Source organism: Carcharhinus amblyrhynchos, chromosome 4 (assembly GCF_965287045.1).
Source record: "Carcharhinus amblyrhynchos chromosome 4, sCarAmb.v2.hapA, whole genome shotgun sequence".
Taxonomy (NCBI): domain Eukaryota; kingdom Metazoa; phylum Chordata; class Chondrichthyes; order Carcharhiniformes; family Carcharhinidae; genus Carcharhinus; species Carcharhinus amblyrhynchos.
Window position 1 is genome coordinate 95,772,021 of NC_137327.1, and position 25,747 is coordinate 95,797,767.

At 41.3% G+C, this 25,747-nt stretch overlaps 1 protein-coding gene across 2 annotated transcripts in view; it reads left to right on the top strand.

Moving 5' to 3' along the window:
- The first annotated feature begins 3,301 nt into the window (after positions 1-3,301).
- xpnpep2 (X-prolyl aminopeptidase (aminopeptidase P) 2, membrane-bound) overlaps positions 3,302-25,747 on the top strand; it is a 76,523-nt gene continuing 54,077 nt past the window's right edge. Inside the window, exons 1-5 of one of the 2 annotated variants that reach the window (XM_080187591.1) lie at positions 3,302-3,490; positions 8,111-8,208; positions 18,584-18,669; positions 20,807-20,917; positions 23,006-23,069. In XM_080187591.1, the coding sequence (XP_080043717.1) occupies positions 8,160-8,208; positions 18,584-18,669; positions 20,807-20,917; positions 23,006-23,069 (310 nt within the window). In that variant the 5' untranslated portion in view covers positions 3,302-3,490; positions 8,111-8,159. The remainder of the gene's footprint in view (positions 3,491-8,110; positions 8,209-18,583; positions 18,670-20,806; positions 20,918-23,005; positions 23,070-25,747) is intronic. The other variant, XM_080187592.1, reaches the window with a different exon arrangement.

Consider the following 25,747-nt stretch of genomic DNA (forward strand, 5'->3'; position numbering starts at 1 on the left):
GTGAGCAAATCAGAGGCAAGCTGCCACGAGTGCAGCGTGAATCACATGGGAAAAACTGTTGTTAATGAGGTCCAACATTTGGTGCGGTTGCCTGCTGTCGACACTAGCGGGATTCTCACTGGTTTTCTCACTGGAAGTCACTGTGAAAAAATGCAGGAAAATTCTGCCCACTGTTCCCCACTGAGATTTGGTCATATGATTTGCTCTACGAACAGCCTGGGTGGATTTGGACTTCTGCTGAAAACCTTTTTCCTGCTGCTCTTTCTGCTTTTTGTGGCACTTTGTCCAGCTCTGTACCACCTCTGCTCATTCACCCTGTCATGCTGCAGTACAAGGGAAAATGCATAGCACTGCATTCATGCCAGGGTGTGAATGGTCTGTGCAGCATCCTTGAAATCAGGCCAAGTTCCTTCAGCGTGTGATGTATCACCTCCCTGCAAGCTTGACAATTTTAAACAGCCCTTCAACCACCAAGCACTTTTACAATCACAGCACAAACTAGTGGACTTCAATCCATTATAATTGTAAGTAATCACCTTTTTAAAAAAGATACAAAAGTCTGAGGTCATATACCAATCGACTCAAGAACGTTTTCTTCTCTGCTGCCATCAGACTTTTGAATGGACCTATCATATTAAGTTGATTTTTCTCTACACTCTAGCTATGATTATAACACCACATCCTGCACTTTCTCATTTCCGTCTCCATGAACAGTATGCTCTGTTTGTATAGCACACAAGAAACAATACTTTTCACTGTATGCTAACATGTGACAATAATAAATCAAATCAAATCAAAATAAGCCACTGTGAGGGAACGAGTCAGTTCTTCTTCCTAGTAAATATGTGTTCAGCTTTGTGTGTTTAAATTGCACCGTTAGCTAGAGCATTGAAATCAAAAATGGCAGTGTAGAATCAAATCAGTTACACACTGTTTAATATCATGATCTGCCTCCTCTGCCTACCTCCAACTGGCACAGCCTGCACATTTCCTAATGTCCAAAACAAAATAATGTTTGGTGCAGATTGCAGTGGCAATGTGCAAGCAAGTGCCAGCACCAAGGGGAGTAGCAGCCCAGGCAACAAGAAGCTGAGTTTTGTGGCCCTGGTGTTTCCAGGTCCCTGATAAATTTATGGAGTGTTCCAATGGATATCAAAATGACAGTCTTTGCCTGTCAGAATAGCCAGCCATCTTAAAATTCAACACCACTGTATCCCATCTACATGTGTGTTCAGAACTCTTTCAAATTCACCATGCATGTTCTTTTAGTAACTGCCAGAAATGAATGCAGATCTTGCTCTAATAACAGAATTAAGTTTAAGGCATAGAAGGAACCCTTTTGATCTATTAAAGTCAGAGTTTACTAAATATGTTAAGGCCACAGAGAATCCATTTCCTCTGGTGAAAGAGCCCAGAACAAAAAGGTAGAAACTTGAAACAAGCGCTAGGCTGTTTGCTGGTGATGCCTGAAAGCTATTTACTATCGATAGTCTGGCCATCTCCACTAAAAGCTATTGACACCATTCAGGTGAAAATTTCAAACAGTGTTTGATAGATTTTTAATTGTGGGTTATGGAACCAATTTGGGGAAATTGAGTTCAGATACAGATCAACCAAGATCTAATTGATTGAAGGAATATCAATGAGATTTACCTACTCATTTTCCTTTCTTCAAGCTATTCAGAGTCTGTACAACCTTAACATGTTAACTAGATGTACAGCAGAACAGACCATCTGGTAAGATTACTTTAACTTGGCATTCAGTATGGCGATCACTTTGATTTGATTTGTCACATGTATTGGGATACAGTGAATAGTATTGTCTCTTGCGCAATATACAGACAAAACATATCATTCATAGAGTACATGGGGGAGAAGGAAAGGCTAGGGTGTAGGATATAATGTTGCAGTCATAGCTAGGGTATAGAGAAAGATCAACTTAATATAAGGTAGGCCCATTCAAAAGTCTTATAGCAGCAGGAGGGAAGCTGTTCTTGAGTTAGTTGGTATGTGATCTCAGACTTTTGTATCTTTTTCCCAATGGAAAAAGGTGGAAGTGAGTATGTTTGGGGTAAGAGATAAGAATGTAGTTGCAGCCAGGGTCACAACCCTCCCCAGTGGGGTAATATCTGGTATCTAAGCTGGTTAAAATTTAGCAGGCCTCAGCAAGTCAGCTGCATCTGGATGTCCAATCGCACGACTAAAAATCTATCAAACACTGTTTGAAATTTTCACCTGAATGGTGTCAATAGCTTTTAGTGGAGATGGCCAGACTATTGATAGTAAATAGTTTTCAGGAATCACCAGCGAACAGCCTAGCGCTTGTTTCAAGTTTCTACCTTTTTGTTCTGGGCTCTTTCACCAGAGGAAATGGATTTTCTCTGGCCTCAACGCATTTAGTAAACTCTGACTTTAATAGATCAAAAGGGTTCCTTCTATGTCTTAAGTTTAATTCTGTAATTAGAGCAAGATCTGCATTCATTTCTGGCAGTCACTAAAATAACATGCATGGTGAATTTGAAAGAGTTCTGAACACACATGTAGATGGGATGCAGCAGTGTTGAATTTGTTAGGCTCTCGGCTTTCTCTCCTCGAGCACGCAATTCCAATTGTTGCTAGCCAATGTAGCCACACATTGGGCTGGATGTGATGGGCCTGACACTGAGAGGGTGGGCCTGGAAAATGCAGTGAGCCATTCAAAAGTCCATTGATTTTGGCAGAAGTGAAAAATACCACCAGTAGGAAATGTTACCTACTGCCTTTAATATTCCTTTCTCTGTTACCAAACACTTTAAAGATGATTTTCACAAATTATTTTGCAGCTTTTCTTCCAGCCATCCACACAGCTTAATAGGTTTACTTAGCTTGGTTTGAATGAGGGAGTTAAACATTAACTGCAAAGGTTATCATGACCAAATTTTCCTTCTAAACTGCAGCAACATAAATAAAATTGGATCTTTGCTCTTTTGCACTCCGAGTAATAACTGATTTAACTTGTTGCATTCCTTGTCAAGGATTTCACCCACTGTGTAATACCCATCCTGCCTTCTGTTCATTTTTAGATCTGGCAAAAAGCAGTATTCTCCGCTATATATAGACCAGTAGCTTACATATTGTAAAGTAGGGAATTGGCTGAACAGGTGGGAAGCATTCATCAGTGTTTGATCCTTACAGTGCCTCCTTCCCCATGCTCCAAAATTACTTCATTACTCAGTACTCAACTCTCCTTTCACCCTCCTGCAGTCTAATAATAGAAGCAAGAGTAGGCAACATGCGCCATTTAATAAGACCATGGCTGATTTTCTGCTCCAGTTCCAGCTTTCCATATTATCACCATATTCCCTGATTCTACTAATGGCCAAAAATCTATTGATTTCTATACTGAATATACAGAACTGAACATCTACAGCCTTCTGGAGTAGTGAATACCAAAGAAACAAACTGCTTTGTTTCAACTGATTAACAGACTTAATATTTTAATCGTTACAAGGTGAGTAACAGGCTTAAATCACAACAGTCTAGTTCAGGCTATCCTTCGAAATGTTTACACTGTATTCCTGATTCTTGATCTTCCTTTCATTTGAAACAAGATTAGCAAACTTCTTGAAACCTTCACTTTTAATTAGGTTTAAGCTATGTTGATGGCAAAACCATGGAATATTGTTACCATAATCTCAGGTAATTATGATGATCTGAAAAGAAGAAGAAGGGTTTGGGCCAGAGATGATCAAGCTAGGAAATAATTTATTGCTACTCTATTGAAAACAAATCAGATTATAAACAATGTGAGGAAGAACCATAATACATCCAATATTTCTGATTCTGTTTTTTGTTAAATCACCATGTAGAACTATTAATTACCAGCTTTTTTACATTGAATAATTTTTCAATTGGTCAAAATGTTCCTGGACTTGGAACTCTCTAGTTTTGATTATTTTGCTTATATTCAGAGCAATGATGAATGATATCTCTTCTTTATACTTTAAATTCAGACTACTTCTAAAATTATTCTGCATTGTGTAAACATTTACATTTCTTTTTGAGAAAATAATTGATACAGTCTTTGTTTTAACAAAACTATCTTATACCAACCTGCTTTTCAGTTTTTGGTATTTTGTATCTACCATTTCAGGTAACACTACACTGTTCTACTTTGTATGGTTCCCTATTCTATAACTAACCTTATCTTTTTCCTGCCAATTCCCTCTTTCCCCCTCTTGCACTGAAATGTATGCTGCAATTTTGTGCCCACGTTTGCCCTGAGCGTAAAAAGCAATGTGGGTGCAAAATTTCACGAGACTCAGAAAATGAGAACCTCACCGGCGGGATCGCAGTTTCTGATTCTCCTTGCCACCCACTGGTGACATAATGAGGTTCCCACCCGGGAAGATCAGGAAACCTCAACCTCATTTAAATACATTTCAATATAATTAGCAGGCTTCCCGACCGGATTGGCCCCTCATATGTGGAATTCCCCCTCACCGACATGACATCTAGCTGTAAGGTTTACAGCTAGAAACGGGAACTAAGTGAAGGGAACCCTTTGGGGGCGCACTGATAAGTATAGCCCTAAGGGAGAGACATGCCTGGGCAGTACTCTGGCACTGTCTCCTGGCACCCATGCACTACCCTCTAGCTTCCTAACAGTACCACTTTACAGTGCCCACACAGGAGGGCAGTGCCAGCAGGCCATGTCAAGGCCTACTGTTGGGAAGGATGTTGGGGGTGGGGGGGCAGTTCTGGAAAGCTCCATGGGGGAAGGTCTCTTTGTACATGTGGGAGGAGTTCCCTGTGTCCATGGTAAGGGCCCCATGTCTGTAGGGGGGTCCTATTTTGCATATGTGGAGTTTCCCATGTGCCTATCAGAAATCAGTGTGCCATATCTCAGGTTCCTGATCCACCCTGATGGTGTGACAGTATGCGTCACGCCTCTAATTTGTGTCTGCACTGAGTGCTACATTATCCAGAGAGAAAAGCTGGTAATGCAGCCTGTGAGCTGCACACTGGTATTTTCACCTTAACCATCACTCTGTTCACATTGCCCTGAGAGGAGAAAATGGATTAATACTTAGCCGAGGAATTCTATCTCAAAGATCTTGGTGTAATTCTTTTGTCAGCTGCTCTTATTCTCTGTGCTATTTTTATTGCATCAGTTTACATATTCTCACTCTATTGCTCTCTGTCCTATTCTAATACATTTAAATTAAATAAGCACATTAGAATGGTGCAGATAGAAATATGTTGCAAGACAATGCATGCAGGAAATTATGCTAATATGTTAACCAGTATGCTTAAAATGTGAACAGCGGAAAATAAATTCACAAGAATTGCATCTTCATGAATCATTGATCCGTTCTGAATCATTTTAATCAAAGCCAATATTTTCTATTCTTTATGGTTTTACACAGTACCTATCCTGGAAACTTGTTTACGATTATATTCAGAAAACACTTTGTCTATTGTTACTTCTCCCTTTCTTTGCCTGTGTAATTGTGAAAAGGAGAGATATATTTGTTTTTACAGATAAATGTAACTAATGTCACAGATATTTAGCTAATGTGAGTTCATATCACTTGAGAGGGAGGAATACACTGTAATATAGCAGCCAAAAACATGGATTTACAAACTTGGGAAAATATCTCAAGCGCTACTTGTCTTTGTGAGGGGTAGCGTGAGGGAGGTGCTACAGGAAGTCCAGTGTTCCCATCACACTTACATGTGTAGCACTTCAATGTTGGGTGGGAGCAAGGTCTGTGCATTGTGCCACAAACAAACATTTTGAGTTGGATGCAGCAGAACACAGATTTCATAGATTCAATTGCCATAATGGACATGAGCCTGATTTAAATACGTTTCCACCCATCAGCCGTATATTGAGCCCTCGCTCTATTTTGAAACTGCGCCAATGTCATATCAGCATGATTTACAACAGGTTCGCCCAGACATGAACCTGGTATGGAGTTTTCCCGGAGCGAAAGATATACCCCCTTGGGGAGAGGGACATAGCCAGGCAGTGGCCAGAAAATCTCCCCTGGCACTGTCTCTTGGCATGTGTTGCAACCTGTGCCAGGATACAATGCCAGGGGTGGACCCCAGTCGGAGCCTCATAAGGGAAGGGGGTTTCATCTATTTGTGGTGATGGGTGAGAACGGACGTGGGAGCTGAAAGGCTGTGCAAACCACAGCATATGAGCATGAGTGACACTCTGGATGGCATAAATTACAATGTGCCTCCTGATCCAGTCATTGGAACCTCATTTTTAGAGGCACAATTGTCTGTTTGAAGATGGCCCCAGTGGTTCTGTGATGTCATTATAGCTTGTCCTCGCATCTGTTCTAAAGCTGCTTACAGATGCTATGAGTCAGTTCTTCAAAGGATACCCCTGTCCCTCAAAAGGCCAACCATCCAGTGCATTAGGTCCATTAAACATGCCTGGTACTTGGAATTTAGGAGTTGTGGCTGCTATCCGGGTACCTAGTGTGTACTACTGTAATTCTTCAATTGTTGTCACAGACCAACTGGACATTTAAGAAGCAGTAGCTTTTCCAATTAATTAATGTACAGGACTTTGTGACAGTTCATTGAAAATGCACTATAATGCCCTTAGGGGCATTACATTTGTAAAGACCTTAATGTAGTGATGTGCAGCAGGCTGTATAATGCTACTGAAATCTCCACAAGCAGTCTAATGGCAAAGAAATTCAGTGCAACACTCAGCTTGATGGTCACTGACATTGGGTGACCCCCATGCAGTTGGAAGTTATTTTCCCACCAGCATCTCACCTGTCTCTGAAATTGAAAGTCAGTCATTCTCTGCTCATCTACTCAATTGGCAATATAAGTCCTTGCTCCCTGTCTCCATTGTTGCAGCATTATGTCTACATATTCTACTTGAGCCAGCATTGGTCTACTACCTTCATGCACATCCTGAACCTCCCTACCTGCCTTATTTCCTCTGCCTCTCAATCGCCCCCTCCTCAAAGGAGGATAAGTCTCTATCCCTAGAGACCACTATTCCAATGTTCTTACAACCTACAAGCTGAGCTACAGTTGAGGGTCTAAATGTAACTTTTTGCTGTAAATAGAGTTTCCAGTAACAAATGTTAGCAGCATTCATAGAAGCCTGAACTTCTGAGATCAAACAAAAGACAAGCTGGTGACTTTTAACACACATTTACAATCTTTCAGCAAAGAAACAAGATCCTGACATGGCATGATGTACACTCTCCACACATTTCATTTTTCCAAGCAAGTATTACTCGTCAATTGGCACATTAACAAGTTTAACTATACAATTGTTTTGAGTTGGACCACTTGCCTTTCTGTGGTATCTTGTTAAGGTGTGCTGACGTTGGGAAGGCAATCCAATGTCATCAACACAGAAACAGCACAGGCTCGTTTTTGCCACTTGCTATTTACCTCAAAGAACTTTTTTTACTTAGGCACCATGATCATTTAGAGAGCTGAACTTTTGCCAACCTTTTAGTAACCCTACTTAACTTTTAAACCCCCATTTCCAGAAAGACAACTTGTTTACCCTTTTAACCCCTGATGGTCAACCTCTTGCACACATCTACTGTTTTGTAGCAGTCTTTCCACCAATGTATTCAATCTTTTTCTCAACCTAATACGCAGAGAACTTATCCACAATTCCTGTTCTGCCATAAAGATTCAATGACCCATAATTTAAGTCATGATGTGGAGATGCCAGCATTGGACTGGGGTAAACACAGTAAGAAGTCTCACAACACCAAGTTAAAGTCCAACAGGTTTATCTGGTAGCAAAAGCCACTCATTTTCGGAGCGCTGCTCCTTCGACAGATGAGTGGGAGTTCTATTCACAAACAGGGCATATAAAGACACAAACTGAATTTACAAAATAATGATTGGAATGCGAGTCTTTACAGATAATCAAGTCTTAAAGGTACAGACAATGTGACTGGAGAGAGAGCGTTAAGCACCAGAGATGTGTATTGTCTCCAGAGACCTGTTGGACTTTAACCTGGTGTGTGAGATTTCTTACCATAATTTAAGAACATGTGACAAGAATACAACCCTGTGACCTTGATAAAGTTACTTAATATTTGGCTGATTTATGTTTTTTTTTCAGTTGCCTATGTTGAATCCACTGTTCCACATAGCAGACTCACGGTTGGAATATGAGACTTTGCTGCGTTGCTATCTGGATATGGCTTCTTGGTCTAGAAGGTGAATAAATTGATTCCTTTTGTCTTAAAGCTGAATGGCAATGTTTTTTTTCAATCTTGACAATATTCAACTTTGATTTCTTAGTTTTTTTATTTGTCACTGAATCAAAGTGATTAAGAATTGGGATCCAGAAAATATTCAAGTAACCCATTCCATTTTAGACCTTCATCACTAATTTCCAGAATATTTGAAATGAAGCTTGCCATAATTAGCCAAAAATATTGCAGTTTTTTAAAATTAAAAAGCTGCAAAATGTCCTTGTGATACATTTGCTGATTGTTCCTCATTGAAGAGAGAGAACAGTTGAGGATGTAAAGGTTCTTTTTTAGTGTTGCAGATGCGTGCTTTGGGGTGCTTTGTAGTATTGTATATTGTAGGCATAATCAGATAATTGCAAACTTTGTAGAACAAAGAATAATGGCTGCTGACTATTTCACTGAATGCAGTCACTGACTGCTATGTGGGAAAAAGCTACATGCAGCGGGGAGTGATTGGTTAAATACGAGATAAGTATGAATGGAGCATAAATACCTTATTTGGTAAAATGTGTGTTGGAGACGAGTGATAGGCTGTTCCCTTTGTCATGCTTCAGCTGGGAAGGAGTATAATGGTGTGCTAAATGGAAGGAGTGGTGTACAAAAGAAGTTAAATCTCTGGTGAAGAGGAAGAAGGAGGCTTATGTAAAAATGAGACATGAAGGCTCAGTTAGGGCACTGGAGAGTTACAAATTAGTCAGGAAGATGCTAAAGAGAGTGTTAAGAAGAGCTAGAAGAGGACATGAGAAGACTTTGCGTCTCCAGCAAATTGCGTGGAGGGTGTGGAAAGTCTGCAGAGAGATCTGGATAGGCTGAGCAAGTGGGCGAGGACCTGGCAGATGGGGTATAATGTTGGCAAGTGTGAGGTTATCCACTTTGGTAGAAATAATAGTAGGAGGGATTATTATTTAAAGAGTGAAAAGCTGCAGCATGCAACTGTGCAAAGGAACCTGGGGGTCCTTGTGCACGAGTCACAAAAACCCAGTCTGCAGGTGTAGCAGGTGATCAAGAAGGCAAATGGAATGCTGGCCTTTATAGCGAGGGGGATAGAATATAAAAGCAGGGAGGTCTTGCTGCAACTGTACAGGGTACTGGTGAGGCTGCAGCTGGAGTACTGTGTGCAGTTTTGGTCACCGCACTTGCGGAAGGATATATTGGCCTTGGAGGGAGTGCAGAGGAGGTTCACTAGGCTGATACCGGAGATGAGGGGGTTGGACTATGAAGAGGGACTAAATAGACTAGGTCTGTACACCTTGGAGTTTAGAAGGATGAGGGAGGATCTTATAGAGACGTATAAGATAATGAAGGGGATGGATCGAGTAGAGGTAGAGAGATTCTTCCCGCTTAGAAAGGATAGCAGGACTAGAGGGCAGAGCCTCAAGATAAGGGGGGGCAGTGTGGATCAGAATTGAGGAGGAACTTCTTCACTCAAAGGGTGGTGAATCTCTGGAATTCTCTGCCCGTTGAAGTGGTGGAGGCTACCTCGCTAAATATATTTAAGTCACGGGTAGATAAGTTTTTGATAGACAGGGGAATTAAGGGTTATGGGGAATAAGTGGGAAAGTGGAACTGATCCACTTCAGATGAGCCATGATCTTATTGAATGGCGGGGCAGGCTCAAAGGGCTAGATGGCCTACTCCTGTTCCTATTTCTTATGTTCTTATGTTAACCCCTTGAAAATGGAGTCACAGGTCTACAGGATGGTGGAAAGGGCATTCAGCATGCTTGGTTTCATCGGTCAGAACATTGAATACAGGAGTTGGGATGCCTTCTGGAAGTTGTACAAGAGATTGGTAAGGCCACACTTGGAATACAGTGTACAGTTCTGGTGATCCTATTATAGAAAGGATATAATTAAACTAGAAAGAGTGCAGGAAAGATTTACTAGGATGCTACCAGGACCTAATGGTTTGAGTTATAAGGGGAGGCTGGATAGACTAGAACTCTTTCCCCTGGAGTGTAGGAGATTTAGGGTGATCTTATAGAGGTCTATAAAATAATGAAGGGCATAGATCAGCGCGATAGTCAACATCTTTCCCCAGAGGTTGGGGAGTCTATAACTGGAGGGCATAGGTTTAAGGTAAGAGATATAAAGGGTCCAGAGGGGCAATTTTTTTCACATAGAAGGTGGTGAGTGTCTGGAATAAGCTGCCAGAGGTGATAGTGGAGGCAGGTACAATTTTGTCTTTTGAAAAGCACTTAGACAGTTGGGTAGGATGGGTACAGAGGGATATGGGCCAAATGTGGGCAATTGGGACTAGCTTAGTAGTTAAAAAAATGGGTGGCATGGACAAGTTGAGCCGAAGGGCCTGTTTCCATGCTGTAAACCTCTATGACTCTATAAACTGGATTGTGGTGTGGCTAGAAGGTGGTTTCGACTGGTGCAAAGGTTTTCAGCATAACAACCAAAATGTTAATAGGGTTAATAGCCTATGCTAAAAAAAACAGAATCACCATTTAATGGAGAGGGGTTGGCAGGCTCCAGACACTCACCATCCTCTGCACTCAGTCACTTTCTAATCTTCAAATGGAGTAAATCATTTGGCTAGTCATTGTCAGTAAATACAATTGCCCATTTGACTGAAGATGTATGGGGGGGAAAAAATCATTTTTTCTCTTACATTCACATGCTAGGATCCACCACAGTGGAAGATTAGGTATTCATGAAACTTCCTCCTCTTGTAAGTTGCCTGATCATCCACCATCATTCTTAAGACAATTCTTGCTGATTTTCAGGTTTTACTTGTAAACAATGAGCCAGGATATTCAAGTTGACTCAGGACCCCTTTAAAAAAGGTGAGCGGGTTCGATTCTGGATTCCCAACCTCATTCCTGAGCTGTCTGATTTTCAGGAATGCCTTTAAAATGTTCTTGTCAAAAGTCCGCACCTGGTACACCTGGCCTGGGTGGCGACATTGCAGTGATAGGCGTTTCCCATTCCGCAATATTCATGGATTTGTACCCGGTTTTCGAAGAGTTATGGTTCCTGGCTCCTCCAAGGAATTGTTAACTCCATCTGTAAAAGGGAATCTTTTAAAGCTAAGTTCAGAAGGTACTCCTTATGCACTCCTTGCTACATTAAGTCAGCCTCTCATTCACCCCCATGGTCCTTCATCCTGCTATGCTCAACTCCATTCTTTCAGAACTGTTTCAACAAACTGAATGTTTGACCAGGCTCTCAGTCAAGTGTCATTATGTATCTTTGGCTGAGAGTCCATAATCTACTTTGGTACTAGAACACCTTCTCCCCAGAGAAAACATTGCTTGACAGCCAGTTGAGTGTCCTGAAATATGCTGTGGGACAACAGAGAGCTAATTTTAATACATTAGCATGTCATTAGCAAGCAATTTCTCTGGGAGGTCCCCGCCTTACCGGATAGTCAGCGAGTGCTGGTGTGATATCGTGCTGGCACCATTTACAACAGGTTTACCTAAGCGTGAACCTGGTGCCTTCACCTCTGAGGGGGATTTTGGAGGTGAATGCTCAGCCAGCACCCTCCACGGTGTGCACTGCTCAGGGGGCTCTGGAGAGGATTTGTGAGAAAGATAGATTCAATTCGGGGCCGGGGATAGGGGTCCAGAATCCCATTTCAGGGAGAAGGGTTGGGAGCGGTTACTTGCAGACCTTCTCTACCCTTCGTGTTGGGGTACCCCTTACTCTGTCGTTCGTCCTTTGTCATCGATGAGGACCTCGACACCATTAGTCATTTTGAGGCTGGATGCGGTGTGTCCGAAGATGACTGATCAGGCCAATTCGGGCACGGAACGTCCTTGCACATAATGGGCAGACTTATGCAGGCTCTGTAGTTGTTGCGCCTGGACTTGCGCAGCTTGACAGCCCTTGTGGATGAGGCACACCAAGTAGGACGGTTTTGTGCCAGCCTTTCCCAGGTGGTCATGTCAATGTCAAGCGACTTCAAGGAAACCTTAAGTGTGTCTTTGAAATGTTTCTTCTGCCCTCCATCTTCCAGCAGAGAGTTCCCAAAAAGGAGCTGCTTGGGTATGTGCTCGTCTGACATATGGGTGACATGACCTGCCCACCGGGTCTGCGCTCTCATCAGCAGTGTGTGGACTGATGGTAGGATTGCTCTAGAGAGAACTTCACTGTCTGGTACTTTGTCTTGCCATCGGATGCGTAATATTCTGCAAAGACATGAGGAAATGATTGAGCTGTCTTGCATGCTTTCGATACACAGTCCACGTTTCACAGGTATACAGCAGGGTAGTGAGTACCGCGACACTGTAGACCTTCAGTTTTGTTGCTGGGCTGATTCCTCGATGTTCCCATACAGTGCAGCGCAGTCTATCGAAAGCAGAACTTGCCTTTGTTATTCTGCAGTTAACTTCTGTATCAATAGTCACTGCTTGGGAAAGAGTGCTGCCAAGATAAGTGAACTGGTCCACTGCCTGTAGTTTCTGCCCTTTGATTGTGGTTATGGGTTCTGTGTACAGTGCACGAGGTGCAGGCTGGTGCATGACTTTGGTCGTTTTAGTGTTAATGGTGAGTCCAAAGTTGTCACAAGCCATGGAAAATTTGTCCATACTGACTTGCATCTCTGGCTTTGAGTCAGTATACAGGGCGCAGTCATCAGCAAAGAGGAAGTCTCTACCCTTCATGTTGGGGCACCCCTTACTTTAAAGGGGCTGTGAAGGTTGATATGAAGACAGCGCTTCCTGTGTCCTCCTTCCTGGTTTCCTGTACGTATCATAGCTGAGGGAGTGCCCTTTCACATTGGAGGCTGGCAAGAGAGTGGTAGGAACATAGCACTGCCATTCTCATACTCCACAGGCATGAGGTGCCAGCTGGGAGTGGTAGAACCCCCAAGCTCGATGGCTGGAACAATAAGTTGGAGGCTCTGTGGGTGAACAGAATGAAATTTATTGATAAACATTCAGAACAAAATAGTGACCATATTGCAATAGTGCTTTTATTCACCTGTGCCCTCTAAATTTTCCTGACCCTCCAACTACATCTGGGTGTCTCCCAGGGTCCACAGCTGAGGTTGAAGTGATTTGCTTACTTACACACCCTTTTGTTGAGATGTCCTAGTTGGTGTCCGCTGGGGGGAAACTGGGAGTTTGAGAGTCCAGGCCTGCTATTGGGAAACATAGATGTTGGGCTACTGCCTATTTGGTGTCTGGGGCTGGAGCCATGTCACACAGCCATCAGATAGGCTGGAGATGCCTAGGGTGCCTTGGCAGGAGGGCCCCAGGCTGCATTCCTGCTGATTCTTTTTCTCTTTGGATTTCCTGAGGGCCCCTAAGCTCCTCCATGGATGGAGGTGCAGCGGAAGTGAGTTCACAAAGCTTCGCCGTCCTCTGGTGCTGACATACATGGAATCCCACCAGTGCCTGCACCATGCAGTCAAAGCCTTTCACCATGATGTGGACACTTCCTGCTATGAAGCCCACATCCCGCACCAGGGTGATTCACTGCATACACCACCCTCACAGTTTTGGCTTCGGAGCTTCACAGTGATGGCACCATCTCCTTGGATAGGAGGCAATGGGACTCCTCCAATTGGACTTGCACTCAGAGGACATCCCTTCCTAATACTTGAGACTCTGTCAGCAGCTGTGGAATGACCGGGCCCAGGGACATATCATCAGCAAGGGGCTCAGGAGAGTCCTGGGCAGCGGCCATTTTGCACACAAGAACCGACGCTCTGACATTTTTTGATAAGATTTCACCCACAATGTTTGCAAAGTGATGTCAAGGGTTAGCTTTGTAGCTTTGACAAAGGGTCGTCTGGACTCAAAACTTCAGTTCTTTTCTCTCCTTATAGATGCTGCCAGACCTGCTGAGATTTTCCAGCGTTTACTGTTTTGGTTTCAGATTCCAACATCCGCATTAATTTGCTTTTATCTGATGTCAAGAGTCTGTGGTTTCTGATACTTTAAAGGGCCAGGATGATTGACACTTTGCAATGAAGGCATTTTTACAACATAAGAGGAAGAGTGGATGACCTTTTTTTAGTTTTTTTATGATTACCATTATATACTATTAGGTCCATTGATTCTTGAATGTATACGGTGGGTCAATGGGCATGGTAGTGCCATAGCTTGGTTTAGAGAGGCATGAGGAGCCATCAGGCATGGGTGGGGGCATGAATAGGGTGTAGGCAGTGATTAGAGGACCTTTGTGTTTCTATTATAAGTGGGGCAAAATTCCACTGCACTGAGGTTGGCCTTTCAAACAGTATCCAGCAGCCCCTGTGCTGGCTGTCCTCTCTCCAGCCTACCCCTCAGCAATGAAGACCTCACCTTTGCAAGGACTTTCTCCCAAAGGGAACGGACTGAGCCAGGAATCCTCCTGACTCCAACTACCCCAACTTGGGGGTGGAGATCCAGGTCAGCAACTTTAGCAATTCTGTGCCTCGTAATCCTGACACACTATCTACCTTGAACCAGATTTGGCAAACTGGTTTGATGCTGGTGAAGGAGTGAGGAAAGTGTAGGACCATGGGTTTAGTGATTGTGTTAGTATAAATTCTTCCGTTAATAATAGCCTGAAGTATCTCATGCATGTACTGTTTTTTGGGCTGCTAGGCCTGTTTAGCACAGCAGTTTTCCAAAATGCATGATGGAGGGTACAGTGCTCAGTCCTACCAATGCTATCATGGAAAATTAGTTCTTATTACCTGCATGCTTTATGCTCTATTTGGCAACAATGCCCTTTAAGAAATGCCATCTCTGTTAATCACAGTAATATCCAAACATGTTTGGAGATGAACATTGAAGATCCATGCAGGATGTATTCTATACCCTTGCTTCCTTCAGAACCTCGTCAAGCAGTGTTCAATGTGAGGAGTACAGATCCATCAGTTTAGGAAGGCCAGTAGGTGGCCACCTTTGACCTGAAGCCATAAGAGTTCTTAAGATGCAAGGCCTATATTGAAGACGTACAACTAAGTAATCTGATTGTATTCCACCACACTCTTGGAACAGGACATATCAAAGAATTGCAACGGATGAATCCAGGATGTTAGTTAACAGACATGATTCTGAATGTACAATTGTGTCAGGCTGTTGTTTGGTTCGGCTGTAGGTCAGCTCTCGCAGTTGATGATCCAATGCTCCTAAGTTAGAAATAGTCATACAACCTTTCCTAGCAGATGTTGTGGTTTAGAGAACACAATATGCTCATTATTGTTGATACCAGCTCAAGCCCTGCCAGCACAATGCCCAACATTAGATGTGATTCTGCGATTAAACACCATTTACTTAATAATCCTCAGTGTACTAAGCTTGACACTGACAACCAATTTAGGATTATCAGGTTCACAGTGTGGTGTTGCTGAAAAAGAAGGCATGTTGAAGCATTTGGTCATGCACTATCAGGACACCTTGCAATCATTTATACATATTGGAAGCTATGGCTTTAATATCCAGGGCCCTATTCTTTGCAGGCAGATTCACATTGCATCTGTTAGAGCTAAACAAAATAACTAACAGCCATTTGCTAATTTGTTCCTTAGAGCAATGATTTGATCAATCAGGTTTAACTTTTAAACAATTCTTGACAGTTATTTGTCCGTCGACATCAACTGGTGCTTTTTCAATGGCAATGTCTCCACCAATCAGCATTATCTCCTCACAGGGGAATTGTTTTCCACTTATATCGGTATTCTTGCAAAGTGTCCTGATGAGTGCATGACAAAAAGCTTTAACATGCCTCCCTTTTCAGCAACACTCAAGATCTATGCTACCAAACATCTATAAATATATTACAACTGGGAGCTTTCCGCAGAATGGCATGAGGATTCGCATGTCACAAGCACACCACTGACTTAATCTCTGCATCTCACACTGCCAGTGGAAAAATAAAAATTACAGCACCCCCTGAATTAAATCACCCAGACAGCAGGTTTCCCACTCTTGCGTGTTCCATAAATCTTACAGCGTTGAAGAAGATATTAAGCAATAATGATCAATGAATCAATTTAAGACAACTCATAAACTACTTTTACACTGTTATAAATCTTCTGATTGTTCTGTTTTATGGTATAGCAGAGTTTCTGCGAGATAGTAACTTTGTAAAGATTGAGAAGACAAGAAAGGGCCAAGGGTCGAAAATCTGGTTGATCAGCTTTTTAATTTGGCACAGCACCTGTGTTTGACTTTGGTCTGTGTCTGTCACTTCCCCCCAAAATGGACAGCTTTTCACAACAATGCTGCAGTGGAATCTTTCCCCATTCACTAGCTTGCTTCCTTTTCCCACACCTCAGTTCTTATAGTGAACTTTATTTTCTGTGAATGTTGTTGACTCTGTTAATGGACCTTCTAATAACAATATGTGAGAACAATAACTTTCAATCTTCCCCTTGAATAGATAATGGCCTAGTGGTACTGTTGCTCAGCTATTAATCCAGAAATTCAGCTAACGTTCTGGGGACCTGGATTCCAATTCAGCCATGGCAGATGGTGGAAATTGAATCCAATAAAAAAAATTATCTGGAATTAAGGATCTACTGATGACCATGAATCCATTGTCAATTGTTGGAAAAACCCATCTGGTTCACTAATGTCCGTTAGAGAAGGAAATCTGCTGTCCTTAACTGACTAATTAGTCTTGCCATACTGATTTCACTGGTTCCATTAGTGCCTTAAGGCCTTCACCTGCTCTAATGATCTCCCTGAACCTTTTGAACCTATATCACTTAAGTGCTCTCTGGCTTATCTTTATTCTCTTACTTGTCTGCATGTGGCTTCTTCATGTGGCTTGTAACCATAATTTACTTTCTCCTTTACATATATCCTGGCCTCCAGTGTTGCAGTTCCCCCTTTGCCCTCATCTAATTTTTCTCTATTCTCTAATCTTGCTTCAATTTCCTTCAATTCTGTATTTATTCTTGACTAGATGTGCATTTCTATGGAAGGTTGACTATGTATGGCTTATAAGATTTCCCATTTTGAATGAATTCACACACAACTGTCACATTGGTATGTAATATTTTCCAATGAAACTTAGTCAGTAAATCGAAAACAGTCAGTGCTACAGGAACAAATATAGAAACAAGAAGCAGGAGTAAGCCATTTGGCCCTTTAAGCCTGCTCTGCCATTCATTATGATCATGGCTGATCATTGAATTCAACATCCTGATCCCATCTTCTCCCCATATACCTTGATCCCTTTAGTCGCAAGAGCTATATCTAGTGTCTTCTTGAAATCACACAACATTTTGACCTCAACTACTTCTATGATAGTGAATTCCACACATTCACCACCCTCAGTGAAGAAATTTCTCCTCACCTCAGTTCTAAAAAGTTTATCCCTTATCCTCAAACTATGACATCTAGTTTTGGATTCCCCCACCACTGGGAACATACTTTCTGTCTAACCTATTGGAATTTTATAAGTTTCTAAGAGATCCCCTCTCACTCTTTTAAACTCCAATGAGTACAATCCTAACCGACATAGGCTCTCCTCATATTACAGACCTGTCATGCCAGGAACCAGCCTGGTAAACCTTCGCTGCACTCCCTCTATAGCAAGGACATCCTTCCTCAGATAAGGGCACCAATATAGCCCTTAGCTTTGGCCCTCAAGAGGTATCAGAGAGCAGTTTTTGTCCTTTTTTTGCTCTGTCTCCACCATACTGTTCAAAGGAAGAAGCTATGAGAGTCCTTTACTTTTTATTATAAATGTGCATTTATGTAAATTTCCTGTGTCAGGTAATAAATTCTTCTCAAAATGCATCTTCACACAATGTCCCAGTTCTTACACATACTCCTGGCTCACCACAGGACAGGAACATTTTTCCATCCAGTGCTGTTACTTTATCCTGTCTTGTGGTCTTTACTGCTCCTGTTGCACTACAAGAAATATTCTCAGGCTCTATTTTTCTTTACAAATGACTGCAACCTGAAAATTTTGCTGGAATTTAAAATATAAAACTATTATTTTAAGTAGTTCTTTAGTGGCCCATTCTTCATTGCCAACACTTCTTCCTACTTCTGTTAGTTGAAACTCTTGGCCACTACAGATGCTGACCTTTTAAACACTTGCATTACCAGAAGCTTAGAGGGATAATTGAACTATTGTCCTTAGGAGGCAATCTGTGACTCAAGAAAATTTATTAAATTATTTTAGATTCAACTCTGCACTGACAGTTTGTATATTGTCATAAATCAGTCAATGAATTTATCTACTAAATATATAAACAAATGTTTTACAATTTACTTTGTTATAGCTTCATTGTTGTCTTATCATTTACACATTCTGTCACCTACTGACTTAAGGAGTGATGTCTAACATTCAGCTCTAATATTTTACACCAGCTTGTCTCTTGATTCTAGGGGAGAGTAACTTGTAATCCACCATTTCTTGTTATTCCAGGTCTACTGCAGCTGGCAAGCTGTCAACCTTTCCAATCGGATAAAAGTAATGGGGATCTCGTAAGAAATTGTGCAACAAACCCTCCCGTAAGTAGCTAAAATAATTGATTCTTGGGGGAAATAGAATTACCTTAAGAGCTGGTTAGGAATAAGATTTGAGATGTTGCGATTGTTGGAAACTGATATTTAGTAGAGGGTAGTACTGCTGCCTCACAGTATCAGGGAGCCAGGTTCAATTCTGGCGTTGGGTGACTGTCTGTGTGGAGTTTGTACATTCTCCCTGTGTCTGCATGGGTTTCCTCTGGATGCTCTGGTTTCCTCCTACACTCCAAAGATCTGTGGGTTAGGTTGATTGCCCATGCAAAATTGTAATGGAATGTAAACTCCGAGGGGCCCTAGGGAAAGGGATGAACACTTGCCTTTAGTCTATTGGCTCTAGTTACAGAGGCATGACAACAAAAGACAATTTAGATCCTAGATCCAATTGGAGGGGTGAATTCAGACAATCTCTATAAAAAAAGGAGGAATGAGAGACTGAGGGATCAAAGTTGGAATCTCTGGATGGGATTTTCCAACTGGGTGGGATTTTCCAGCCGCGCCTGCCCCAAAACTGGAAAATCCCATGGTCTGTCCCCGTCCACTACAACTCCTGTGGCAGACTGGATAGGAAAATTCCCCCCTCTGAGTCTTTGTTGCCACCGTGATACCATGGATTCTGGGGTATGATTCTTCTGGACACAATTCAACATCACTTCAAAGACAAAGAGAGAAAGACACTGCCTGTATTGATAACACCAAGAATTCCTAGGATCTTGAGAGATCAGAAACTTCTATGTTGTCTTCACTGCTTCTTGCTAAGTATATGTAAAATCTTGTTTAATAAATTTTACTTTATTAATAAATACTAGTTATTTGTGCCTTGTAGGTCAAGCACAGCTGAGGACCTTAGTGTTAGAAATAAAAATTTGGACCTTATTTTGAATCATGAAAGTTTATTAACTGACTCCACACTTAGGGGGGCTAACAGACAGACATCTCTCTTTTCAAAAAACAGACTAAGTGTAGGGAAGGAAGAGGGCACAAGGGTTTCAGATCTCTCCCGCCCCTGTCTGTAAGACTTTTACAGCTTTGTTCTGCACCTAATGCTTCACATACCCACTAGAGCAGTATTGTCGCCTAGGCTTGCCACGCAGTACATATGGCAGAACAGTCACAGACATATGGCAAATTGATGCTCTTCATTAGGAGAGATTTTAATCAGATAGATACTCGGATTCTGTAGCAGTCTATTCAACTGAAGATGGGTTTCAAATCTGTATGACACAAACTGTGGCCTCATCGAAAACAAGTGTAAAAACTGGCAGGGAAAACACTCCTTAACCATTAAAAAAACTATAGTCTTACTCTATTTTCAAAGCAGGATCCCAAAGACGGAAGTGAAACATGCTGAAATATTTAAATTTTTACACCACACCTGGATGCTCTGTAGTGATTAGTTGCCATGACTAAAGCTTCTCTTCAGCAGAGCTGCTGTGATAATACAATCTCCTATTACTCTTCTTTATTTCTGTCCCTTGACCCCACTTTATCTCTGGTTGCAAAATTCACCTAATCCTTTGCATACACTTTCTACCCTGTGGTGGATAGGGTGATGGGATCGCCACAGGATTGGTGAGCATTGAAAATCTATTGGGAAACACCACACAACAGCACTGTGTGGGACAGTCGAGAAACAATTAGGATGGACAGACATATTAACAAAAGAGCTTTTGATCCAAGGAAAGGTAAAAACAGGAAGTTTAAAATGTGTAATAGCCTTAAAATTTCAAAATTTATATTTAGTATTAAATTTATTCCTTTGGTCACATTCCATAATTTCAATTTGGTGAGTCAATATTTTGCATCTCGGTGTCTAGCACAGCTGCCTCATAAAATCAGGGCATGGCTTTGATTCACAGAGTCTGATGTTCTTCCCACGTCTGCAGGAGTTTCCACCCACAGTCCAAAAGATGTGCAGATTAGGTACATTGGCTATGCTAAATTTGCCCTCAGTATACCCAAACAGGCGCCAGAGTGTGGCGACTAGAAGATTTTCACAGTAACTTCATTGCAGTGTTAATGTAAGCCTACTTGTGCCTAATAAACGTTACTTTACAACTTCTGTTCATGAGTGTTATTTAATAAAGAAAGCAATTAGACTTATCAAGTGTTCTTTTATATTCAGGATCTGCCTCTCACCGTAACTAACACTTCGTTACGTCTGAAAAAGCTCCGAGAACTGATGGCTTTAAAAAGTGTCAGTGTTTATGTGATCCCAGCCACTGACCCCCATTTGGTGAGTGTACAAACTCTTTAAATTATTTCCATATGATTGATTCTGGCTTTACAATTCCTTCAACAACTTCAGCCTGTCTCCTTTGTCATGCACTGGTACCTGAGCAGAGACCAATATCTAACAATCAAAATAAAAAGACTTGTAAAATTTTTTTTAAGAATTCAAATCCTTTTCACCAGTATTTTACTCTTTGCAAACTTTAGATGTTAGAAAAATAGGGATCCCTTATTTTTATCATAATAAGAATGTAAAAAAAAGCCAGACAATATTTATGATACTTATGTAATTCTGAACATCCTACTGCAAGGGAATGTCAGCCATGGCTCAGTTGGAAGCACTCTCTCCTCAGAGTCACATGGCTGAATGTTTATAGTCTCAGTGAAGAGACTTGATATTCCAACACAAGACAGAAGGGGTTCTGCATGGTGGTTATAATAACTCCAAGAGTTGTCTGGAAAAGAACAGTGCTTTGTTGCACAAAATAAAGCAAAAACCACAGGCTTGAAGTGAACATAACAAGTCCTAACCAGGACAAAGGAATAATAAACCCACTGAGGGGTCTGCTTTATATAGGGCTCGGTATACAAGCTCTACTTAGTTAGTTAATTACCAATCCCCAGGGAGCTCATATTCAATGAGCTCTTCAGAGTGGTCAATTAGGGATTCCCCATGGAAGTCATGGGGAAACTGAAGTGCAGGTGAGACATTAAACGGAGGCCTCTTCTGCTGTCTCAGTTAAATGTAAAGATCCCAGGATGCTATTTTGAAGAAGAGCAGAGAATTTATCTCTGGTGCCCTGGCAACATTTATCCAACAATGAACATCACAAAAACAGATCACTTCTGCTCAACAATCCCATCAATGGAAATTAAATTCTCCTTCTCAAATATGCCTGAGCATTTGTTCAAATAAAATTGTGGAGCATTTCAAAATAACACATCAGTACTCCTGGTTTATTTGTTAACATAGCTCAGAGAAACTAACTACTGAAGCACATCTCAATAAAGCACCACTGGTCTATTTTTCGTTTCCAACAATGGCTTTTATCTGATACTGGAGTGCTGCTGATGATACTTCATACAGATGTATCATTGAAGATTGATGTCCGTGACACTGTGCTGCTGCCAAGCTAATACAAGTCGGGTACAAGTGACTCGAGTTATTATTGACCTACTGCAATGTGTCTTAAACTGATACTCATCTGGTGCTAAGAGAGAATGTGGCATCATGTCTGATATGCTATTGCATTCTTTATTTTTGACATATTTCCAATCAACACATGACTGAAGAGAAAGAACCGCTGATCTACTTTCTACTCCAAGGGGCTGTTTTAGATTTTCAGCAATGTTAGAACAACAAACTTTGGAGATTTAATGCTGCATCATCCACTATAATTCATATTCTGGTCTTGCTTATTGACATTTTATGATTGAATTAATATAATTCTAAATAAAAATGGTTTCTATAAGAAAACAAGGTATTATGGGTTCAACTTATAACATTACAAGATAATGTGTCTCCAACTTTGCAGGACAAAAACAGAAGGTGCTGGAGAAACTCAGCAGGTCAGACGGCATCTGTGGAGAGACAATAGAGCCAACATTTTGAGTTGGTGTAACCCTTCATCAGAATAAAGGCAGAAGAAAATCAGACAAGGTTTATACTATGAGTGTGAGGGAGGGCTGTAATTGGACAAGGGGGAAGTAAATGGTGATGATAAAGGCTGAGAAAAGTACTAAAAGCATCCATTAAATGATTGGAATGTGTGAATGGGAGAACAAAGGTACAGATTGTTAGAGAACTACCTGAGAAATATATGCTGTCTGACCTGCTGAGTTTTTCCAGCATTTTCTGTTTTTGTTGCAAATTCCTGCATCTGTCATATTTTGCCTTTGTAAGATTCTCGTTAGTAGAATACTGCTTTCCGAAAGCTATTCAATGGAAGTTGTTCTCCTGATTGGCATCTGGAACTTTAGTGGAAAGTCAGATATATGTCAATACTCATAGTAGTGGCAACCAATTGGAAAGAATCCTTGAGCAGATTCCTGGTGACTGATGTTTGAGATTCTATTCATGATGTTTTTCCAGACTGAGTACATTGCCCCACGGGATGCAAGAAGAGCATGGATGACAGGGTTCACTGGGAGTGCAGGTAATACAGACCAGGAATAAATAAGGAAAATATTCTGCATGCTCAAACGTTCAGGGAAGGGTTGCTTTAATCTTTTTCCTAGTGGGCATGCTGATCAAAATGCAGGCGCATGCCAGCTTCTAACAATGTACAACATCAAATGCAAGCTAGGACGCGAATGCATGGAGGCTTGACCTCATGGTCATGACTTAGGACACTTCTTTTTTAATTCAGTAATCACAAATGATAATTATTCTGTGGTTTGAACATTTAAATGGTATAGACAATATTACAGTTTGGGCTTCTTCTTTAATCATGTCTAATAAAAAAATCAACTTTTGTAGATAAGTATGCATTGCATAAAATCTTTTTGTAATTCATTCATGGGATGTGGACATCACTAACTAGGCCAACATTTATTGCCCATCCCTAATTGCCTTGAACTGAGTGGTTTGCATTTCAGCAGATACTTAAGAGTCAACTATACTGCTGTGGTCTGGAGACACATGTATGTCAGACCAGGTAGGGACAGCAAATTTCCTTCCCCAAAGGACATGACTGAACCAGGTGGGTTTTTATGACATTTGATAATGGTTTGATGGTCATCATTAGGCTTTTAATTCCAGATTTTCACTAAAGTCAAATTTGACCATCTGCCTTGGTGGGAAGTGAACCTGAGTCCCCACAGCATTACCGTGTATCTCTGGATTATAGTCCAATGAAAATATCACTGCGCTATCACTTCCCAATGTCATGGCCTTGTGCTTAAAACATCAGGGATTGTGTGCTACAGGGAAAACATAGAAACATTCAAAATTGATGGCAGTTCATCAAAATTTCAGCATCAAATTGTAGATAATAGGAATATTTTGTTCAAAATCATTCAATTGTAATCAGTCACAACCTTTCAAAAAGACAAATAGGTTACTGCTGTCCCTAACTCAACATATAAACTTTCATTCAAAAATCTCCACTCGTTTGACATAAGCAGAAAATCAGCACAACTTTCTTCCAGAAGTCAATAGAACCTTTTTAGACTGCTACGGCATTAGACATAGCTAGAATGGAAAGATACAATAAAGAGTTTTTTATAAACTGAAACAGGACGGATCTTGTATCAGCTCTCAAAAAGGGTATATTTATTTCAATTTCTTTGAATTTTTTTTTACGTATTTGAACAAACTCTCCTGGTCCTGTTGTAGTGAAAATTACTTATATAGATTCTTCTTTGTTCTCCTTTTTTTTCATTCTTTAGCAAGAAGTGACAGCTCCTCTCCTTGGTGGCAGGCGGAACTTCAATTTGAGCCATTGCAGTCATTTAAATGTTTAGGGACTGATGGCTTACTGTTAATCTGGAAGCACATGAATCAGTCTTTCAACATCCCTTCTCGGCTGTAGCCTTTTCCTTACCCAATACATCACAATGATGTAATGATAGTGAACGTTGTTCCTGGCGTTCAAAGGGCACAACACACGCAGGATCAGAGCTGGTGAAAACTGGTTTCTTCAAATGTGCCATTAACAACAGACAAATCTTACAATTAAGGGTTATGGGCAAAAGGAATGAGAATGATTACACTTCCTGTTTCCTGGTTTGTAGGGTGTAAGACACTGAGTAAAGGGACAGAGGTGACCGTCCCCATGGTCACTGGGGCAGGCACACAATGCTTCATTCTGAAACATCAGGGAGCTTTATTTAGAAACTGAAATATGCTTGGAGATTTCCTGAAAGCAATTTCCTGACATTCTGCCTAAGAGATGCTTAGTCTTAATTATCATGCTGGCAACTCTGCATCCAAGGTTGCTAGGAACTGCCGAATAGATGGAAACTTATTTAATGATTGAAGTAAAATAAAGGCAAATGCTTTTGAAGCCAGCGTTGGACCATTTTTATACTTTGATTTATTTTTCTGGCATAAATCTTCTCAAATATTTGTCCATTTTAGTTTTAATTCTAACTGATAAGAATGGATTTTCTAGTGGGAATTCTCCTATCTGAGCTGTTTGGAATAAAGAGGAGGAGGACAGTGATACCAGAAGGCTCGAGCTACATAAGGAGTGTTTGGGTCCTGGTATTCACCTGCTGCAGGCACAGCTGATCTGAACTCACTTCAGTGGAAAATTAATTGGTGCAAAATCTCCTCTTCCAAAAGGATGCTTGGACAGCAGATCTAAATGAATGATTGATCATTGCTTTCTTGAAGTATGTCCTGTTTCCTGCTATAGTATATGCCGGGAAAATCAATAACCAGCATAGATCGGTTCACTACAAATGGCAAGCTGACATTGGCTATATCTAACAGCTCTGGCACACCTCCCTGATGGTAGCTGTGGAGAACTATCTCAATAGGATCTGTCTTGAGAGAGATAGATGTAGAACAGTGCCAAATGCAGCAACTACATGAGCATCTACTATGCAGCATAGGGCTGGCACAACCAGTAAACATAACAGTCAACTGTGACCTTAAGTCTCTTTTGATTTCTCTGTAGCATGCTGCAATGTTGCCCAACAATAATAAAATTATGTGCTGTCAAAGACAACTCTTTCATCATGTTATCCCTCACCTCCTCCCTCCACTGCCCTCCTCCCATTGCCTTTCCCCACCACCACTCATCTGTTTAAAGCTCCATTCCTTTCCTCGTCATCCTAGCCTCCATCATCTGCCACTTTCCACAGCTTTCTACCAAAACTCATTTGA